The sequence below is a fragment of the Dromiciops gliroides genome, chromosome 5, assembly GCF_019393635.1.
Source record: "Dromiciops gliroides isolate mDroGli1 chromosome 5, mDroGli1.pri, whole genome shotgun sequence".
NCBI classification, from domain to species: domain Eukaryota; kingdom Metazoa; phylum Chordata; class Mammalia; order Microbiotheria; family Microbiotheriidae; genus Dromiciops; species Dromiciops gliroides.
The window spans coordinates 61,394,696-61,410,237 of NC_057865.1; the positions used below are offsets into that span (position 1 = coordinate 61,394,696).

A 15,542-nucleotide genomic window follows, 5' to 3' on the forward strand; every position below is an offset into this window, starting at 1 on the left:
TTCTTAGAATCAGGAGACTTAAATTTGGGTCTGTTCATCTCTACATTTACTAGCTGTGTGACCTGGAGAAAAATACTTTGTGTCTTTGAGCCTCAGTTTCCTTGAGAGTAATAATGGCTATGATATTGGCGTCATAGAACTGAGAGGAAAGTGCTTTTTAAATTACAAAGTGATGTATAAATGTGAATTACTATTATTCTCTTAATTCCTGCCAATGATTTATTGTGTTTGTTGTTCAGTTATATCAGTTTTCTTGGCAAAGATACTGAAGTGGTTTGTCATGTCCTTCTCTGACTCATTTTACAGATAAGGAAACTGAGGCAAACAGGGTTAAGGGACTTGCCCAGGGTCACATAACTAGTAACTGTCTGAGGCTGGATTTGAACTCAGGTCTTCATGACCACAGGCCCTGTACTCTATCCCCTGTGCCACCTAGCTGCCTCTAACAATGATACACTATTCCAATTACTATCCTTAGTGCCAACAATGGTGAACTTTTTCCATATGTGACTCGATAATACTCTTTCAGTGGAAATTCCCCGTTCATGATCATATCCTGTGGCTTCTGCTACAAATAAGCCCAAAGCAGTTTGTGGATTCAATGGAAGTTAATGCTTGGGCTGGTGGGGTACTCCAGGGCAGAGTGGGGAGAGGAGGTGATCTGCCTACGACAGCACACTGGAGGGGTTGGATCCCCATGTGCCCAGTTGACACGATCTGCTAGAGAGTATATAAAGTACTGTTTTTCTCATATGAGAGACAATATAGTATAGTGGATAGAGAGCTGGCCTTGGGGTCAGAAAGCTTTGGGTTCAAATCCCGATTCTGATATACACTGGCTCTGTGCCCTGGTCAATTCTCTAAGGCTCTTAAATTGCAGAGCAGCAGACAACCTGCATTGGTAGAGGGACTTTCCTCACCAGGGGTTCCCTACTCCCCCTCCCCCTCCACAAAATTCTGATATGAAATAATTAAAAGATACAGGAAAAATGTCATTTGTATATAACAACAATTTTCAAAAGTCCCGTAATAGAAATTATTTTCACTTTCATGATTTTTTCTTTATAAAAAAATTTGACACTGAAAGCCCTGTTTTACCACTTTCCCAATAGTCATGAAAATGTGTTTTCTGCCAATTAAAGGGAAAAAAAATCATTTCTCACTGGACCAAAATGAGACCTTTCCATGACATTTGGAGGAAATCAAGTTTAAAATTAAAAAGTGAATGTTCAATAAATGGAGAATAATGAACAAACAATGGACTCAAAGTTTGGCTCCTTCCCCGGCTTTTCTTCCTCTTAAATCTCTCAAGCTCTTGGGCAATCTGATCTATTCCCAGAGCCTCATATTCTCTAAATTTCCCCTTTCTCTCCTGACCTCTCCCCTTACTTAGCGCCAGCTCCACAAGTCTAGCAGCCTTCCAGACAGTTGTACCTGTGTGTCTTCTTGGAACCCCAAGCACCCCACAGTCAAGAGTGGGTGCCTTTTCCATCGGTGTCAGTGCTCCATCCTGGCTCCTTACGTCCGTTAATGGTGCCATCTTGCTCAAAAACTCAGGGTTGCCTCTGGCTTTTCTTCCTATCCCACCGCCCCATCCCAAGTGCAGTCAACGGCTGGGTCCTGTTACTTCTACCCCTGAACTCTCTTTCATGTTTGTCCTGCCTTTCCATTCCTGCTACCACCATCCTAGTGGCATTGTGGCATTGTGGGTGGTCATAGGAAGAGGAATACTGGACTGGAAGTCAATGAAGTCAAGTTCTAGTTCTGACAATTCAAGGTTATGTGACTGTGAGCAAGTCACTTAACTTCCTTTGAACCTCATTCTCCTCATCCATAAAATGGAGTTAATGATATTTGACTATCTACTTCATTGGGTTGGTGTGAGTCAAGTGCTTTGTAAACCACCTGTTGCTCTTCAGTTGTGTCCAACTCTTTATGGGAATTTCTTGGCAAAGACGCTGGAGTGGTTTGCCATTTCCTTCTCCAGCTCATTTTACAGATGAGGAAACTGAGGCAAACAGGGTTAAGTGACTTGCCCGAGGTCACACATCTAATATGAGTCTGAGGCCAAATTTGACTTCAGGCTCAATGCTCTTCACCACTTTGCTGCCCAGAGGCATTATATACCTCTGAGTGAGTTCAGGTCCTTATTACCTCTTGAAGCTAGGAGACTTAGTAGATAAGAGCACTTGTCCTAGAATCAGAAAGACCTGAGTTCAAATTTGTCCTCAGACACTTACTTGCTATGTGACTCCTTGGCAAGTGAGTTAACCTCTGTTTGTCTCAAATTCTTCAATAATGGGAATAATAATAGCACTTACCTCCCAGGATTGTTGAGAGGATCAAATGAGATAATTACTCAGAAGGTGCTTAGCAGAGTGCCTGGCACATACAGTAGGTGCTTAAGAAATGTTTGTTCCTTCTTCTTCTCTGGGTTTACTGCCACAGTCTTCTAACTCATTTCCAATCTTCTAGTTTCTTCTTGCTCTACTCTATCATATATATATAGTTACCAAAGTAGTTTACCTAATCTGTAGTTCTGAAAATGTTACTCCCCTTCTCAAAATTCTTCAATAGCTCCTTAGTGCCCACCCAATAGACTCTTCTTTATCCTGGCATTTAAAGTCCTCAACAATATGGCACCAAACCACCACTCCAATCTTGATGATACTTCTCTTCACATAATCCTGGCAAACTGGACTACTCATCATTTATAAAACAAACATCTTGCCTGTTCCTGCATCAGTGCCTTTCCTAACCCCATCTCCAGTTCCTAAAATGCACACTCTATAGTCTGCCTCTTTCAGCGGTATGCACACTGACCTGTTTTTCCTCATCTCTTCCTCACTCAGCTTTGTCCCATCTCCTGACTTGCAAAAACCACTTCTTCCAACCAACTGCCAGGACCTGAGCAACTATGGCATACAGAATCACTGATTCCCAGTGTGAACCGGGACCTCGAAATCCATCCGGCACAACCCATTCCTGGACAAAGTATCCCTGCTACAACGCCCCCAGGTGGTAACCCCACCTTCATCTGAAGATCTCCAGAGAGGAAAAAAAAACCATCCCCAACTTGGGCCATCCATTCTACTTTTGGATACCTCCAATTGGGAGGAAGTTTCTCTGGCCCCTCCAATACCTCAAGTCGAAATTCGGTTCTTTTCGATCTCCACTTATTGCCCCAGTTCTTCCTTCTGGAGCCAAACTGAATAAATCAAATTCTTCCTTCACAGTCATAAGGTCCAGTCTAAGACTTCTCTTTTCCAGGCCAGACATCTCCCATTTCTTCCAATGGTAGCTATAGGAAGCTATGTGACACATTGCATAGAGGACTGGACCTGGAGTCAGGAAGACTCAAATCATGCCTCAAACACCCAACTATAAAATGGAGATGCATATAATAGCACTTACCTTGAAGGGTTGTTGTAAGGATCAACTGAGTCATTTTTACAGCACTTGCCACACTGCCTGACACACAGCGGGTGCTATAGAAATCGTTATTCTAGTTTCCCTTTCCCACTTCAAGTGATACACATGTACCAGGCTATCCTTTCTCATCCTATTATTCCTTCTCTGAATTTGTTTGAACTTGTCAGTGTTCTCCCCTCAAATGGAACATACTACTCCAGGTGTGATATGATCAGGAAAGAGAATAGCAAAATGATTGCTTCCTATGTCCCAAACTCTCTTAAAGCAGCCTAAATGTGCATTTAATTTGGGGAAGCCTTGCTCCACCCTTGGTTCATATTGGACCAAATCCCACTAAATTTTTCTCAGGCAAATGTCAAACAGCCATGCTTTCCCCAACTCATACTCAGTAAGTCAGTTGCCTTCCTCCAGAGTCCTGGCCAAATGCGCACCATCGTCCAGTGCATGGTCTTCCTCAAACCCAGACCCCATCCAGACCAGACCCATAGCTAACACTATTCAATCTGACAATCCAGCAAACATTTATTAAGTATACAAGTCAGTGCCCTTGCAAGTCAAGCTCCAGATGCTTTACCTGGTGATGCTGACTCCCTCCCTGACTCACCGTGGGGGTCCTGCGGGGAATTTGCCCATGTTGCTTTTCGTCATAGGATACCCTTCGAGTTCCCCTGAGGGACTGGGGAAAAGAGAAAAGGAGATTTGGATATAAATAGAGAAGGTTTCCTGGAGAATCTAGGAAAGAACAAGTGTGAATAGTAGTGAGAGGAGAGATAGAAACAAACAGGAGCCCAAACAGCAAAGGTCAGTGTTAAAGCATCTAAATGCATGATGGCCAAGCTGCCCGCCTATTTCCTTTGTGTGATGGGCTCATTTTCTCACTCGCTAACAGGGACCCCTCCTTTTCCAGTCTTACACCTTCCTCCTTTCCACATTCTCCTCCATCCAGTGACACTGGCCTTGTGGGTATTCCACAAACAACACACTCTCTCTTTGGGCTCTGGGCATGTTCTCTAGCACATTCTTTCTCCCTTTAGATTGTGAGCTCCCTGAGGGCAGGGACTTTTTTTTGCCTTGTAACTTCTTGTATCCCAAGAACATAGCACACTGCCTGGCACATAGCAGGCATTTAATGTTTATGGAGTGATTGATTGGATTGATGAAGACAAAACCTGGCTGAGAAGAAGGAAGGGGGGGTGGAAAGTACCAATGTAAGGCAGAGAATAAAGGTACAGAAGATTAGGAAGCAACTGTGAGGTTTATGAATCTGAAGGAGGGAGAAGGAGCAGCTTAGTAGAATAGAAAATCCTGGCTAGTTCGTATTACCTGAAGGTCTGTCGGCCGCACAGTCCTATCCCATGGCCTGGAATTATGGATATTCATGAGTGGAGGCGAACATCTTGCCTCATTCATATTCCCCAAGGGCTTTGTCCACCTGGTAGCTCTATCCCAGGTGCTATGGACATGTATGAGTGGAGTAAAGCATCCTGCCTTATCCATCTTCACCAAGGATTTGTCTACTGTTGGCCCTACCCAATAGCCAGGCGCTGTGGGCAGGTATGTTTAGAATAGAGTATCCTGGCTCATCCATATTCCCTGTGGCCTCGTGTTATGTACATGTACCTGGCCCATGAGAAGGATGGGGTGTGAGGTTTTGGCTGGGATGTGAAAGGCAACGGACAGATCAGACTCAATCACCTACCTTGACACCAGAAACACTTGGACCTTCCAAGAACCTTCTTGTTTCTTCCATATCTTCCTTTTGTCGGTCATACTATCAAGAGAAAGGTCAATGTTACAAATCGACATTTAGAGTCTCTTTTTTAAGGTCAATGTTATAAATGACATTTAGAGGCTCTTTGGGGAAACAAGGGGGTCAATCTCCTCGGGGCATCCAGAGTCATTGAACAGCAAACTGCCTGGCAAGCACTTACAAAGGGCCTACTATGTGTCACACGCTGTGCTTGATGCTGGGGACACAAGAACAAAAGTAGAATATATTCCTTGTCCTCAGGGAGTTTATATTCTACTAGAGAAGATGACCTGTACAATCCTTGGGTATATACAGGACAGATACTAAGTAATTTGAGGGGGAGGCATCATAGAGAAGATAGAAATCTGAGGTAAGAATGACAGCAAAGGAGTTGGGACTGTGAATGTCATCATTCTAAGAGGAAAAGGGGGAGTAGAGAAGTGGGTCTGTAGTCAGCAAGACCTGAATTCAAATCAGGCTTCAGATACTTACTAGCTGTGTGACCTGAGCAAGTCACTTAGCCTGTTTTTGTTTTTGTTTCCTCAACTCTAAAGTGGGGATAATAACAGCACCTCCCTTACAGGATTTTTGTGAGGATCAAAAGAGATAATAAGAGGATCAAAAGAGATCATTGTAAAAAGCACTCACAACTCCTGGCACATAGTAGGTCCTTTATAAATGCGTATTCCTCTTCCCCTCTACTACTTCACTAAAATAATACCTCAAGGTCTCATCATAGCCTACTAAGTTTTTAGGGCTACCCCACCTAGAAGTTTAAGTAGGTCCTACCAAGCAGAAAGCCTTCAAGTATGAGACCAGTGACAGCCTAAAAGGCTGAAACCAGAAGGCTTGCCCAGCTCATAGGTTCATAGAGGTTCCTTACCAGATGGTTGGCCGCCAGGTCTTGATTTTTTTCCAGTCACAACAATGCATGATTAGATATATGGTGTATATAATATGCTTTGCAAACCTTAAAAATATATTTTGAGCCATGAAGAAGAAGAAGGAGGAGGAGGAGGAGGAGAAGGAGAAGGAAAAGGAGAAGGAGAAGGAGAAGAAGGAGAAGCAGGAGGAGGAGGAGGAGGAGGAGGAGGAGGAGGAGGAGGAGAAGGAGAAGGAGGAGGAGGAGGAGGAGAAGGAGAAGGAGAAGGAGAAGGAGAAGGAGAAGGAGGAGAAGAAGAGGAGAAGAAGAAGAAGAAGAAGAAGAAGAAGAAGAAGAAGAAGAAGAAGAAGAAGAAGAAGAAGAAGAAGAAGAAGAAGAAGAAGAAGAAGAAGAAGAGTCTACTAGGGAAAAGAGGAATTATGATATTCATTGGCAGAGGTATGCATGCTGACCAAACCATGGATCCCCGAAATATGGAACTGGGTTGAGCACGGCAGAGTTGACAGAGTTCTTGAAGAAAGTCAAGTGGAGATGATAACCATCAAGTTCTTCAGTGGCAGACCCCACTAGGACTTGTCCCAGAAGGTTGTCAGCCCCCTGTGCCTGGAGTTGGGCAAGGTAGCACCCAAGAAATTCACATTGCTGGGAAATCTGCCTTCCCTGTACGCAGTGGTTGTGGTGACCTTGGTAAGAATTCGGCGGGGTTTCTGATCAGCTCCTGCAAGACTGCCTCAGCTAGTTGAAAGACTGTTATTCTTCCCTTCTCTTATGCCTGCTAGGATGAGAAGTATTAAAAATCTAGCTCTGAGGGGGCAGGTAGGTGACACAGTGGATAAAGTGCCAGCCCTGGGTTCAGGAAGACCTGAGTTCAAATCCAGCCTCAGACACTTGACACTTCCTAGCTGTGTGACCCTGGGCAAATCACTTAACCCTCATTGCCCTGCCCCCCCCCAATCTGGCTCTGATTTCAAGAAAACTGATGGCAAAAATGATAACTGTGCCAGGAATAGATAATATAATTCCCATGGACCATCATGACTCTGGTATTTGGGGGTTTGCTGTTTTAATATCTCAGTAGATAATTTATATGAATATTTGCTTACAATATCATGTTTTCATGGAATCATGAGATCACAGATTTAAGGTCCAGAAGGTACTTAGAAGCCATCTTGTCCAACCTCCCCCCACCCCACCTATTTTATGGATGAAGAAACTTAGGCTCAGAAATTTAGAGTAATTCACTCAAGCACCTACAAGCAAGAAGAAATAAAGCTAGTATTTGAACCAAGGTCCCTTGACTCTAAATTCAGCCCTCCTTCCACTGTTTTTGTTATTGTTCAGTTGTGGGGTCTTCATGACCCCATTTGGGGTTTTCTTGGCAAAGATACTGATGTGATTTACCATTTTACAGATGAGGAAACTGAGGCAAACAGGGCTAAGTGAATTGCTCAGGATCACACGGCTAGTGTCTGTGGTTGTATTTGAACTCAGGTCTTCCTGACTCCAGGCCAGGTGCTCCACCCACTGCGCAGTTGGCTGCCCTTCCTACTATACCATACATTATACATAACTATAACATCTGTATTCTAAGTGGTCATATAAGGAGGCAGAATGAGGTCACTGAAAATGCACTGGAGTTAGGGGACATTTGGGATCGAATCCCACCTCTGACCACTTATTAATTATGTCACCATGACAGGTCATCCAAGTTCCTTGGGTCTCAGCTTCAAAAATGAGGATGTGATCCCTCAAGTACCAATATACATTATAGAGTAGTTATGAGGATCAAATGAAATGATGTAGATCCAGTCCTTTGCAGATTTGAAAATGCTCTATTAACATCAGTCATTAGAACTTGGATACTTTTGGCCAATTTGGCAGTTGTTTTACAACAATACAAGGGTATTATCGAGGTGGGGGAAGCATTGAGAAAAGATAATGTAAATTAAAATCAGTGAAAACTTAAGAAAAACAAATAATGAAGCCAAACATGTCCTGATCAGCCTCAAATCAAGTCTAAACAAACAAAAAGTGTAGGTATCTTGTTAGTGTTGGCTGCTCTCTTCCCTTACCGGAAACCAAGCTGGGACGGGCCTTCATCTTAACAAAAAGAATGCAGATTGACCTTCCTGGTTAGCTAGGGGAGGAAGCACACCCACATGGTTGGGACTGGATCTCTAGACTACCCCCAGGTCTTCCTGAAGCTCAAAATATCTGTCCTTTATGAAGTGAGATACTAAGGCATTTGAAGCATATAAGTTTATTACTGATATTGGTTTGTGATATATGGCTCCTTTCAACATACTATAGTTTCCTTATTTATCCTTTTTTATTTTTTGAATGTTTGTTTTTGCTTTATCAGATAACATGATTTTACTTGCTGAATAGTAAAATATTTTTCATACCCTGTTTTATTTTGTGTATGTCTTTGTTTTTAAATGTGTTTCTTATAAGTAACCAATTATAGAGTTTTGTCTTCTTAGTCAATGTCACTCTTTTTCTTTTTATTGGATTATTTAATCCATTCACATTTAAAGTTATAAGAGGTTTCTATTTTCCTCCATCCATCTCTAATATTGTTGTCTTTCCAAATTATGATCCCCTCTTCTGCTGTAAACACAATATTATATTCCTTCAGTTACTTTAATCTTTTTAAAAAAGTGGTGCTATTCCTGCCAGCTCTCTTCCCCTCACCTCTGATGTCCTCCTCTTTTTTGTTACTCCCTTCCTTTTAGGGTTTTAGTTCCTTTTTCTCTTCTGCTTTTATCTGGTTATACAATTCTTTACTTTTCTTCCCCTTTCTCACTTTTATCCATCCTCTCTTTCTGTCTACTCATTGCTAGTCCTTGATTTGACCACAGGACATCACAAAATCTTCCCTTTCTCCCTTTTCCTTTCATGTATTCTTCCATGTTGTAATGCAGTCCAACCAACAAACAGAAATACATTGATCCTAGCTATGTGATCCTGGGCAAGTCACTTAACCCCAATTGCCTCACCAAAAAAAACAAAAAACAATAGAATCTAAAAAAATACGTTGATCATCCAGTAGGCAGGATGTCACCAGTTAGTGTCCAAACTGTCCTATCTGACTTTTCAGATTTCTGCCTTCATCCCTGTCTCCTTGTGTATGAGAATCTTACCAGTTTCTCTCCTATCACTTTGTTGCTATTGCTGTTCTTGCCTGCTTCCCTTATTTACTCCTTGTTTGGGGTTTTCAAGAGGCAAACAATCTCTTCCATCATAGTTTTCTTCTTTAAAATGTTTCCACTCTTTTTTGTCACTGAACATTCAACTTTTTTCACATGTGATTAAGCTCAGATTTGCAGGGTAGGTCATCTTGGGTTGCATTCTGAATTCAAATGCTCTTTAAAATACATTATTCCATTCCCTCCTGCATTTCTAGTGGATGAAGAATAGCTTTGTATTATATGGACTTTTCTTTGTATTTGAAGGTCTTCAATAACTTGCAGATCTTGTTGCTTCTGAATTGAACTTTCAAATTTAACCATTATGTGTCTTGGAGTCTAAAGCCTTGGTTGTATCTTTTCTGGAGGTGATCTGTGAATCCTTTTGACTGGAATTTCATTTTCTATGTTCAGAACTTCTGGACAGTTCTCTTCAATTATATCCTTTATTATGGTGTTAAGGGTTATTTGTTCTGTCATGTTCTCTGGGAGACCTGTGCTGCTCAGGTTGTCTCTACATAGTCTGTCTCTAAGATGGGTATGTTTTGCTTACATAGTAAGTATACTTTCATTTAATATTATTGTTCTTCGCTTCTATTCTTCTAGATTGTCCTTCAGTCCTGTGTATTTGCATTCCCAACCTATTTTTCTCTTTTCTATTTTTTGCCACTTGCCATTGCAAATTCCAGTTTTACTATTATGACCATTATTTTTGCTGTATAGGCCAAAAATTCTCCTTTCCTAATTCTTATTTTTTCCTTTTGAACCACTTAGAGCAACATGTTGTGGTTCCATGTTCTTCTCAAACTCTATAGTCCTATTTTTCCTGTTTTTCCTGTTGGTTTATCTGTCTACATTCAAAATCTTTGGGTTTTCTTCTTGAAATCTTTATTAATTTCAATCCCCCCTATTTTCCCTATCAGTCACCTTCTGATTTCTTTTCCTCTGAATGTGGTTTCCTTGGGGGCTGGGTCTCAATACATCTCACCCTTCTCCTATGTTGGGTAACACACCATTCACCAGCCTAGGTCTCTGCCCCAAGTGACTTTTGGGTGGCCAGAACTAGTCCCAGATGGATGTTGTGTTCTTTCCCTCAGGCTTCGTGGAGTGTTGGATAGCCTTTCTCTCCACCCCACTCCATTCCCCCAAATTGCATCCTATCCTAGTGTCCTATAGTGCCCCTTCAGTTGCTTAATTCTTTGTCTTGGTAGCAACAATAGCTGTGCAGCACTGGTGCCACAGGGTTGTTGGTTTGGTTCTGGCTCTGTTGCTGTTATAAGACTGTCCTCCCCTGTCACTGGCAGTGCCCCTGACAGGCTTTTGCTTTTGAGAGGCTGCAACCATCTAGCTGTCTGTTGTGGCCATGGCACTGGAAAGAGAGGAGGTGGGCCTGGATATGGGGGTTTTGTTGTAAGCATCTGTCAGGTCCTTGGGTCTGCTAGTACAGACTCATTGATATAGTGTGGAAGTTGGGGGATAGGTGCTAAGCAAGCTCATAGTCAGTGAGCTCACAGCTTATTTTTTTTAGCCTTCTTTTGGATTCATTGTGTCTTAGATGATGAAGACAACTAAGTATGCTTTACCTTTAGTGAATAATTTCTGCTTTGAAGAGATTTGAGAAGTCATGATATTTTTATTTTTCAAACCAATTGAAGAAAGCACGTAAATCCTTGCAACATGGTCACAAAAATCACAGATTATAAGATATAGAACTGGAAGGTACCTTAGCAATTCTTTATTCTAACCCCCTTACTTACAGTTAATAGACAAAACTGAAACCCTCAGAGGTAAAATGGCTAGGGCCATTCATGTAGAGAATGACAAAGTTGGGATTCAAACACACAACTTCTGAGTCTTGACCTAATGGCGTTTCTACAGTATCACCTTTTTTGTCTCATTAATTTTCTGACTTTCAACTTTTAACTCCACTCAACAGTCCAATGACCAGCAGGACAATGTAATTTACCATGTTAGAAATGGGCTCTATGTACCCCATTAAGTATAGCACCAAGCATATAGGCATATGTGCATGTGTGTTTAACAGAGCCAGTGACCAGGTATGGCCAAATTAACAAATTCATTGAAAGTTTCTGAAAATTTTCAAATTTCAGGGACAATAATCCCCACTGTATCAGAACATCTGAAACTTAAAATCTCTACAGTGGCTCTATATACATTTCATCCTTCTCCCATATCCAAAGGCAAAGACCTCAAAACACACACACACACACACACACACACACACACACACACACGTATGTGATTTCTTGGGAGATCACAAAGAAAACACTAAAGTAAAATGGAATACATGCAAGGAACATTCTACTAAGTCAATCAGTGTCCTTTCTCTCTGGTGTAACTTTTTCCTTCTAAGGATGTCTTTAGTTAGGTAGTATGGAAGAATATCAGATGTTATATACAAGAATGGAAGGAAACACCAATAATAAAAGAAGCAAATAAAGGGCTATATTTTCCAGTCACTGAAAGACAGCTACCATTATCTTGTTCATTTTCAAATTTTTCCTTTAGCAGTTGAAAAAAATCTCTTTCACTTAACTACAAATTCCATAACCCTGCAACTAGCAGAATCAGCAGGCCTGGCAACACTAAAGCCATCTTTACTGATTCACACACACCCCACACCCCAGTAGAATGTAAACCTTTTGAAAGGAGGAATTGCTACGTTTTTGTCTTCGTTCCCTTAGCATCTAGCATACTGTTAAGCCTGCAGCAGCAGGCACTTTTAAAAATCCAGCTGAATTCAACTGGATCCCTTTCCAATTTCTAGTCACTCATCACAATTTCTTCTTACTTCTCTCAAACCTGGAGGATCTTTGATGCCTCTTTTCTTACACAGCACACTCAAAGTAGGGGGAGTAGTGAATACAGTACCAGCCTTGAAGATAAAAAGACTTGAATGCTGGTCCTTCTTCTGACACATACTGCCTGTGAGACCTTGGGTAAATCACTTTAATCTCTTAGTAATTCAAGACAGCTCTCTAAGACTGTAACCTGCAGAGGAGGTACAGACTTGCATTTATAGAGGGAATTTCCTCATCCAGGAGATCCCTACATCAATGAAACCACGGGTCCATTCCCCATCCTTATCCCTAATTCAGCAAAGTAAACAATGTGTTTCAATGACCAGCATGAGTTCTGTAGTTATTAGAAAATGCAGTTGCAGATGACTAAATAAAACCAACATCTTGAACAACGTGATAAAAGTCTGTTCACCACAGACTTCTCTAATACAAGTTAAACACAAATTATTAAGTTAGAAATGCTGAGTGTGACATGCAATTTGCTAAGCTGGAACTGCTGAGTACAGTACATACTAACGTCCAAATTGAAAAACATAAGAAATGTCTAGTTGCAAAAGCTATTTCATGCAACTTAAATTAAATAAAAGATTGCTTTCTATTCTCACTTTCATTTCAGCAGAATAATGGGTAACAATATTGGTGTCCATGCCTCATAGAATTTCATGCTCGGTTTGACACAAGGGCTTGCATATTCAAATGATATTGATGTATAGCTGACTACAATATGATCTTAATTAGCCTAAGCTCTAAAAAAAGAGCCATTTATAGTACAATTTAAAACCATGAAGCAAAGATTTAAATGTAAAATTATGTCACCATTTTGAAATGTGTCTTTAAGGGCTTAAGAATGAGGCGATCTTTGCACATGCCTTTCAAAATTCCCTTCTGACTAGCTCCATCCTTTGCTGAATCTGTGGCCAAAGCCAAAACCCAATAGATAAATGGCCAAGGAATATGCACACAGTCCTCAAAAGAAGAATTCTAAACTATTAACCATATGAAAGAATTCTCCAAATTACTAAGAATAAGAAAAATGCAAATTAAAATAACCTTGAGGTTTCATGTCATATCCATCAAATTGGCAAAGTTGACAAAAGATGAGAAGAGTCAATGCTAGAAGGAAGATAGGCATACTGGTGCATTGTTGGTGGAGCTGTGAAACAATATAACCATTTTGGAAAACAATTTAGAGTTATGCAAATAAAGTAACCATAACCTAAAGTGACCATGACCTTTGACCCAGAGGTACCATTAGACATATACCCCAAAGAGGTCACTAATAGGAAGTCCCCATATACACCAAAATATTTATAACAACATAGTTTTATAGTAGCAAAGAATGGAAACAAAGTAGATGTCACTTAGTTGGAAGATGGCTGAGCAAATTGTGGTACATGAGTGTTAAAGAATATTACTATGTGGGGCAGCTAGGTGGCACAGTGGATAGAGCACCAGCCCTGGAGTCAGGAGTACCTGAGTTCAAATCCGGCTTCAGACACTTAACGCTTACTAGCTGTGTGACTCTGGGCAAGTCACTTAACCCCAAATGCCTCACTAAAAAATAAAAATATTTAAAAAATTAAAAAAAGAATATTACTATGTTGTAAGAAATGATGAATATGATGAATACAGAAAAGTCCAGAAAGAAGGCATACATTATCTAATTCAGAATGAAGTAATCTGAGTCAAAAAAACAAAAACAACAAACTAATGACAATTATGTAAATGGAAAGAACAACTACAAAAAAAAAAGGTGAATACTGCAAGATTACAAAGAATGGTTCCAAAAAAGAAATATGAAAAAAACTCCCGCCTCACTCCTTTACAGGGTGTGGAACATTGCATATACATTCAGACTTTTTAAATATACTTATCGGTTTTGCTTAATTTTTTCTGCCTCTTTCTTTTTTCTTTAAGAAATATGATTTATTATTTGGGATGGTTCTCTGAGAGGGAGAAGAGTTATTTGTTGTATGGGATAATAAGAAAAATTCTGGTGAAGTAAAAAACCAAATATATCAATGAAAATGTATTTTAAAATTACCTTTAAAAAACTGGTAGTCAAAGACCTTAAAGTGGAGACAGTTCCTTGGTGCCAAATTTATCAGTATTTGAAAAACTGATGATGTAGAAAGTTTGGTGTGGTGCTAAAAAGTTCTTCTTTTACTATTATTTTCACCCTTGACTAGTAATTGATAAAATATCAAAAGAATATTCTCTTGAATTTATATCAGGGAGACAGATTTAATTAATTGTAAGAACTTTAAGGTAAATCATAGAGTTTAGAACCAAAGTTTCTATTTTTAGTTTGCATCCTTAATACAAATCTGATAATGAATGTTTCAGTTGATATTTACTAAACATTATTATGTAATTAGTTAAAAGGTAGCATTAGCCTATCAAAACTACAGGAGATGGGGGGCAGCTAGGTGTTGCAGTGGATAAAGCACCAGCCCTGGATTCAGGAGTACCTGAGTTCAAATCTGGCCTCAGACATTTGACACTTACTAGCTGTGTGACCCTGGTCAAGTCACTTATCCCCCATTACCAACAAAAAAACCCCACAAAACTATAGGAAATGACTTTTGTTTTCCTTTTTTTGCTATTATTATGACCTTTTTATTTTTATATTCAAATAAAAACATAATAAAATATTTTATTTGGGGAGGCTGAAAGACAAAGACTCAGTTCTGACCTTGAGCAAATCACTTAACCACTCCTGTACTCAGATGATTCTCTAAAATAGTTGCAAAGAAGGTACCAATTTGCATTGATTAAGTCTGCCACTGGGAGCTTTGTTTACTGATGAAATCACATGTAGTACAAATAAAGTCAGAACAAAACTCTTATTTCAGATTTTCTATTTGGACAAAAGCAAAAGAATAATAGATATTAACAATGCCACTTAGAGTTTTGCTTGAGCTTTTGGTTTATCCTTCAAAAAAATGTTTTTACAAAAGATGCAATTTTTAAAATCAAAACACTGGGGAGGAAAAAAAATATTTCCTTCAGAGATAATATGAAAATATTTCAAGGACATAAAAGTATTCAATTTTATTTCACCAAAAGTCCTAGGTTTAAAAATCTTAAAGCACTAATATTTATATTTTTTCAAGGCTAACAACGCTTAATGACAATAGTGTATATTTAGCCATAAAAATTTCTGATGCTTCAATTCTGTAGGAATTTCAGTGATCAAAAAAGAAAATTGTTGATTTGAGAATTCTTTTTCAACAGAAATATGATTCTATCCTAACTTGTATATTCTTAAAAGTAGAAGCTATTACTAATAACTAATAAAAAGATAAAACTAAAACAAAAATTGTTGCTAGATCTAAAATATGGGTAAAAATTATCAAAAATCAACAGACCTATCCTCTAATAATTTATATAAAATATACCAAGCAAAAATGAATTCAAAGTTAAGATATTTTAATATTTGCAACTTTTCTGATTGGAAACTGGGT

General features: G+C 39.6%; 1 protein-coding gene across 1 annotated transcript in view; it reads right to left on the reverse strand.

Annotated features, from left to right (window-relative positions):
• Positions 1-15,542, reverse strand: part of C5H10orf67 (chromosome 5 C10orf67 homolog) — a 105,557-nt gene that overhangs the window by 45,208 nt on the left and 44,807 nt on the right. Inside the window, exons 9-10 of the mRNA XM_043967512.1 lie at positions 5,132-5,203; positions 4,037-4,108 (exon numbers count right to left, since the gene is read on the reverse strand). Of these exons, the coding sequence (XP_043823447.1) occupies positions 4,037-4,108; positions 5,132-5,203 (144 nt within the window). The remainder of the gene's footprint in view (positions 1-4,036; positions 4,109-5,131; positions 5,204-15,542) is intronic.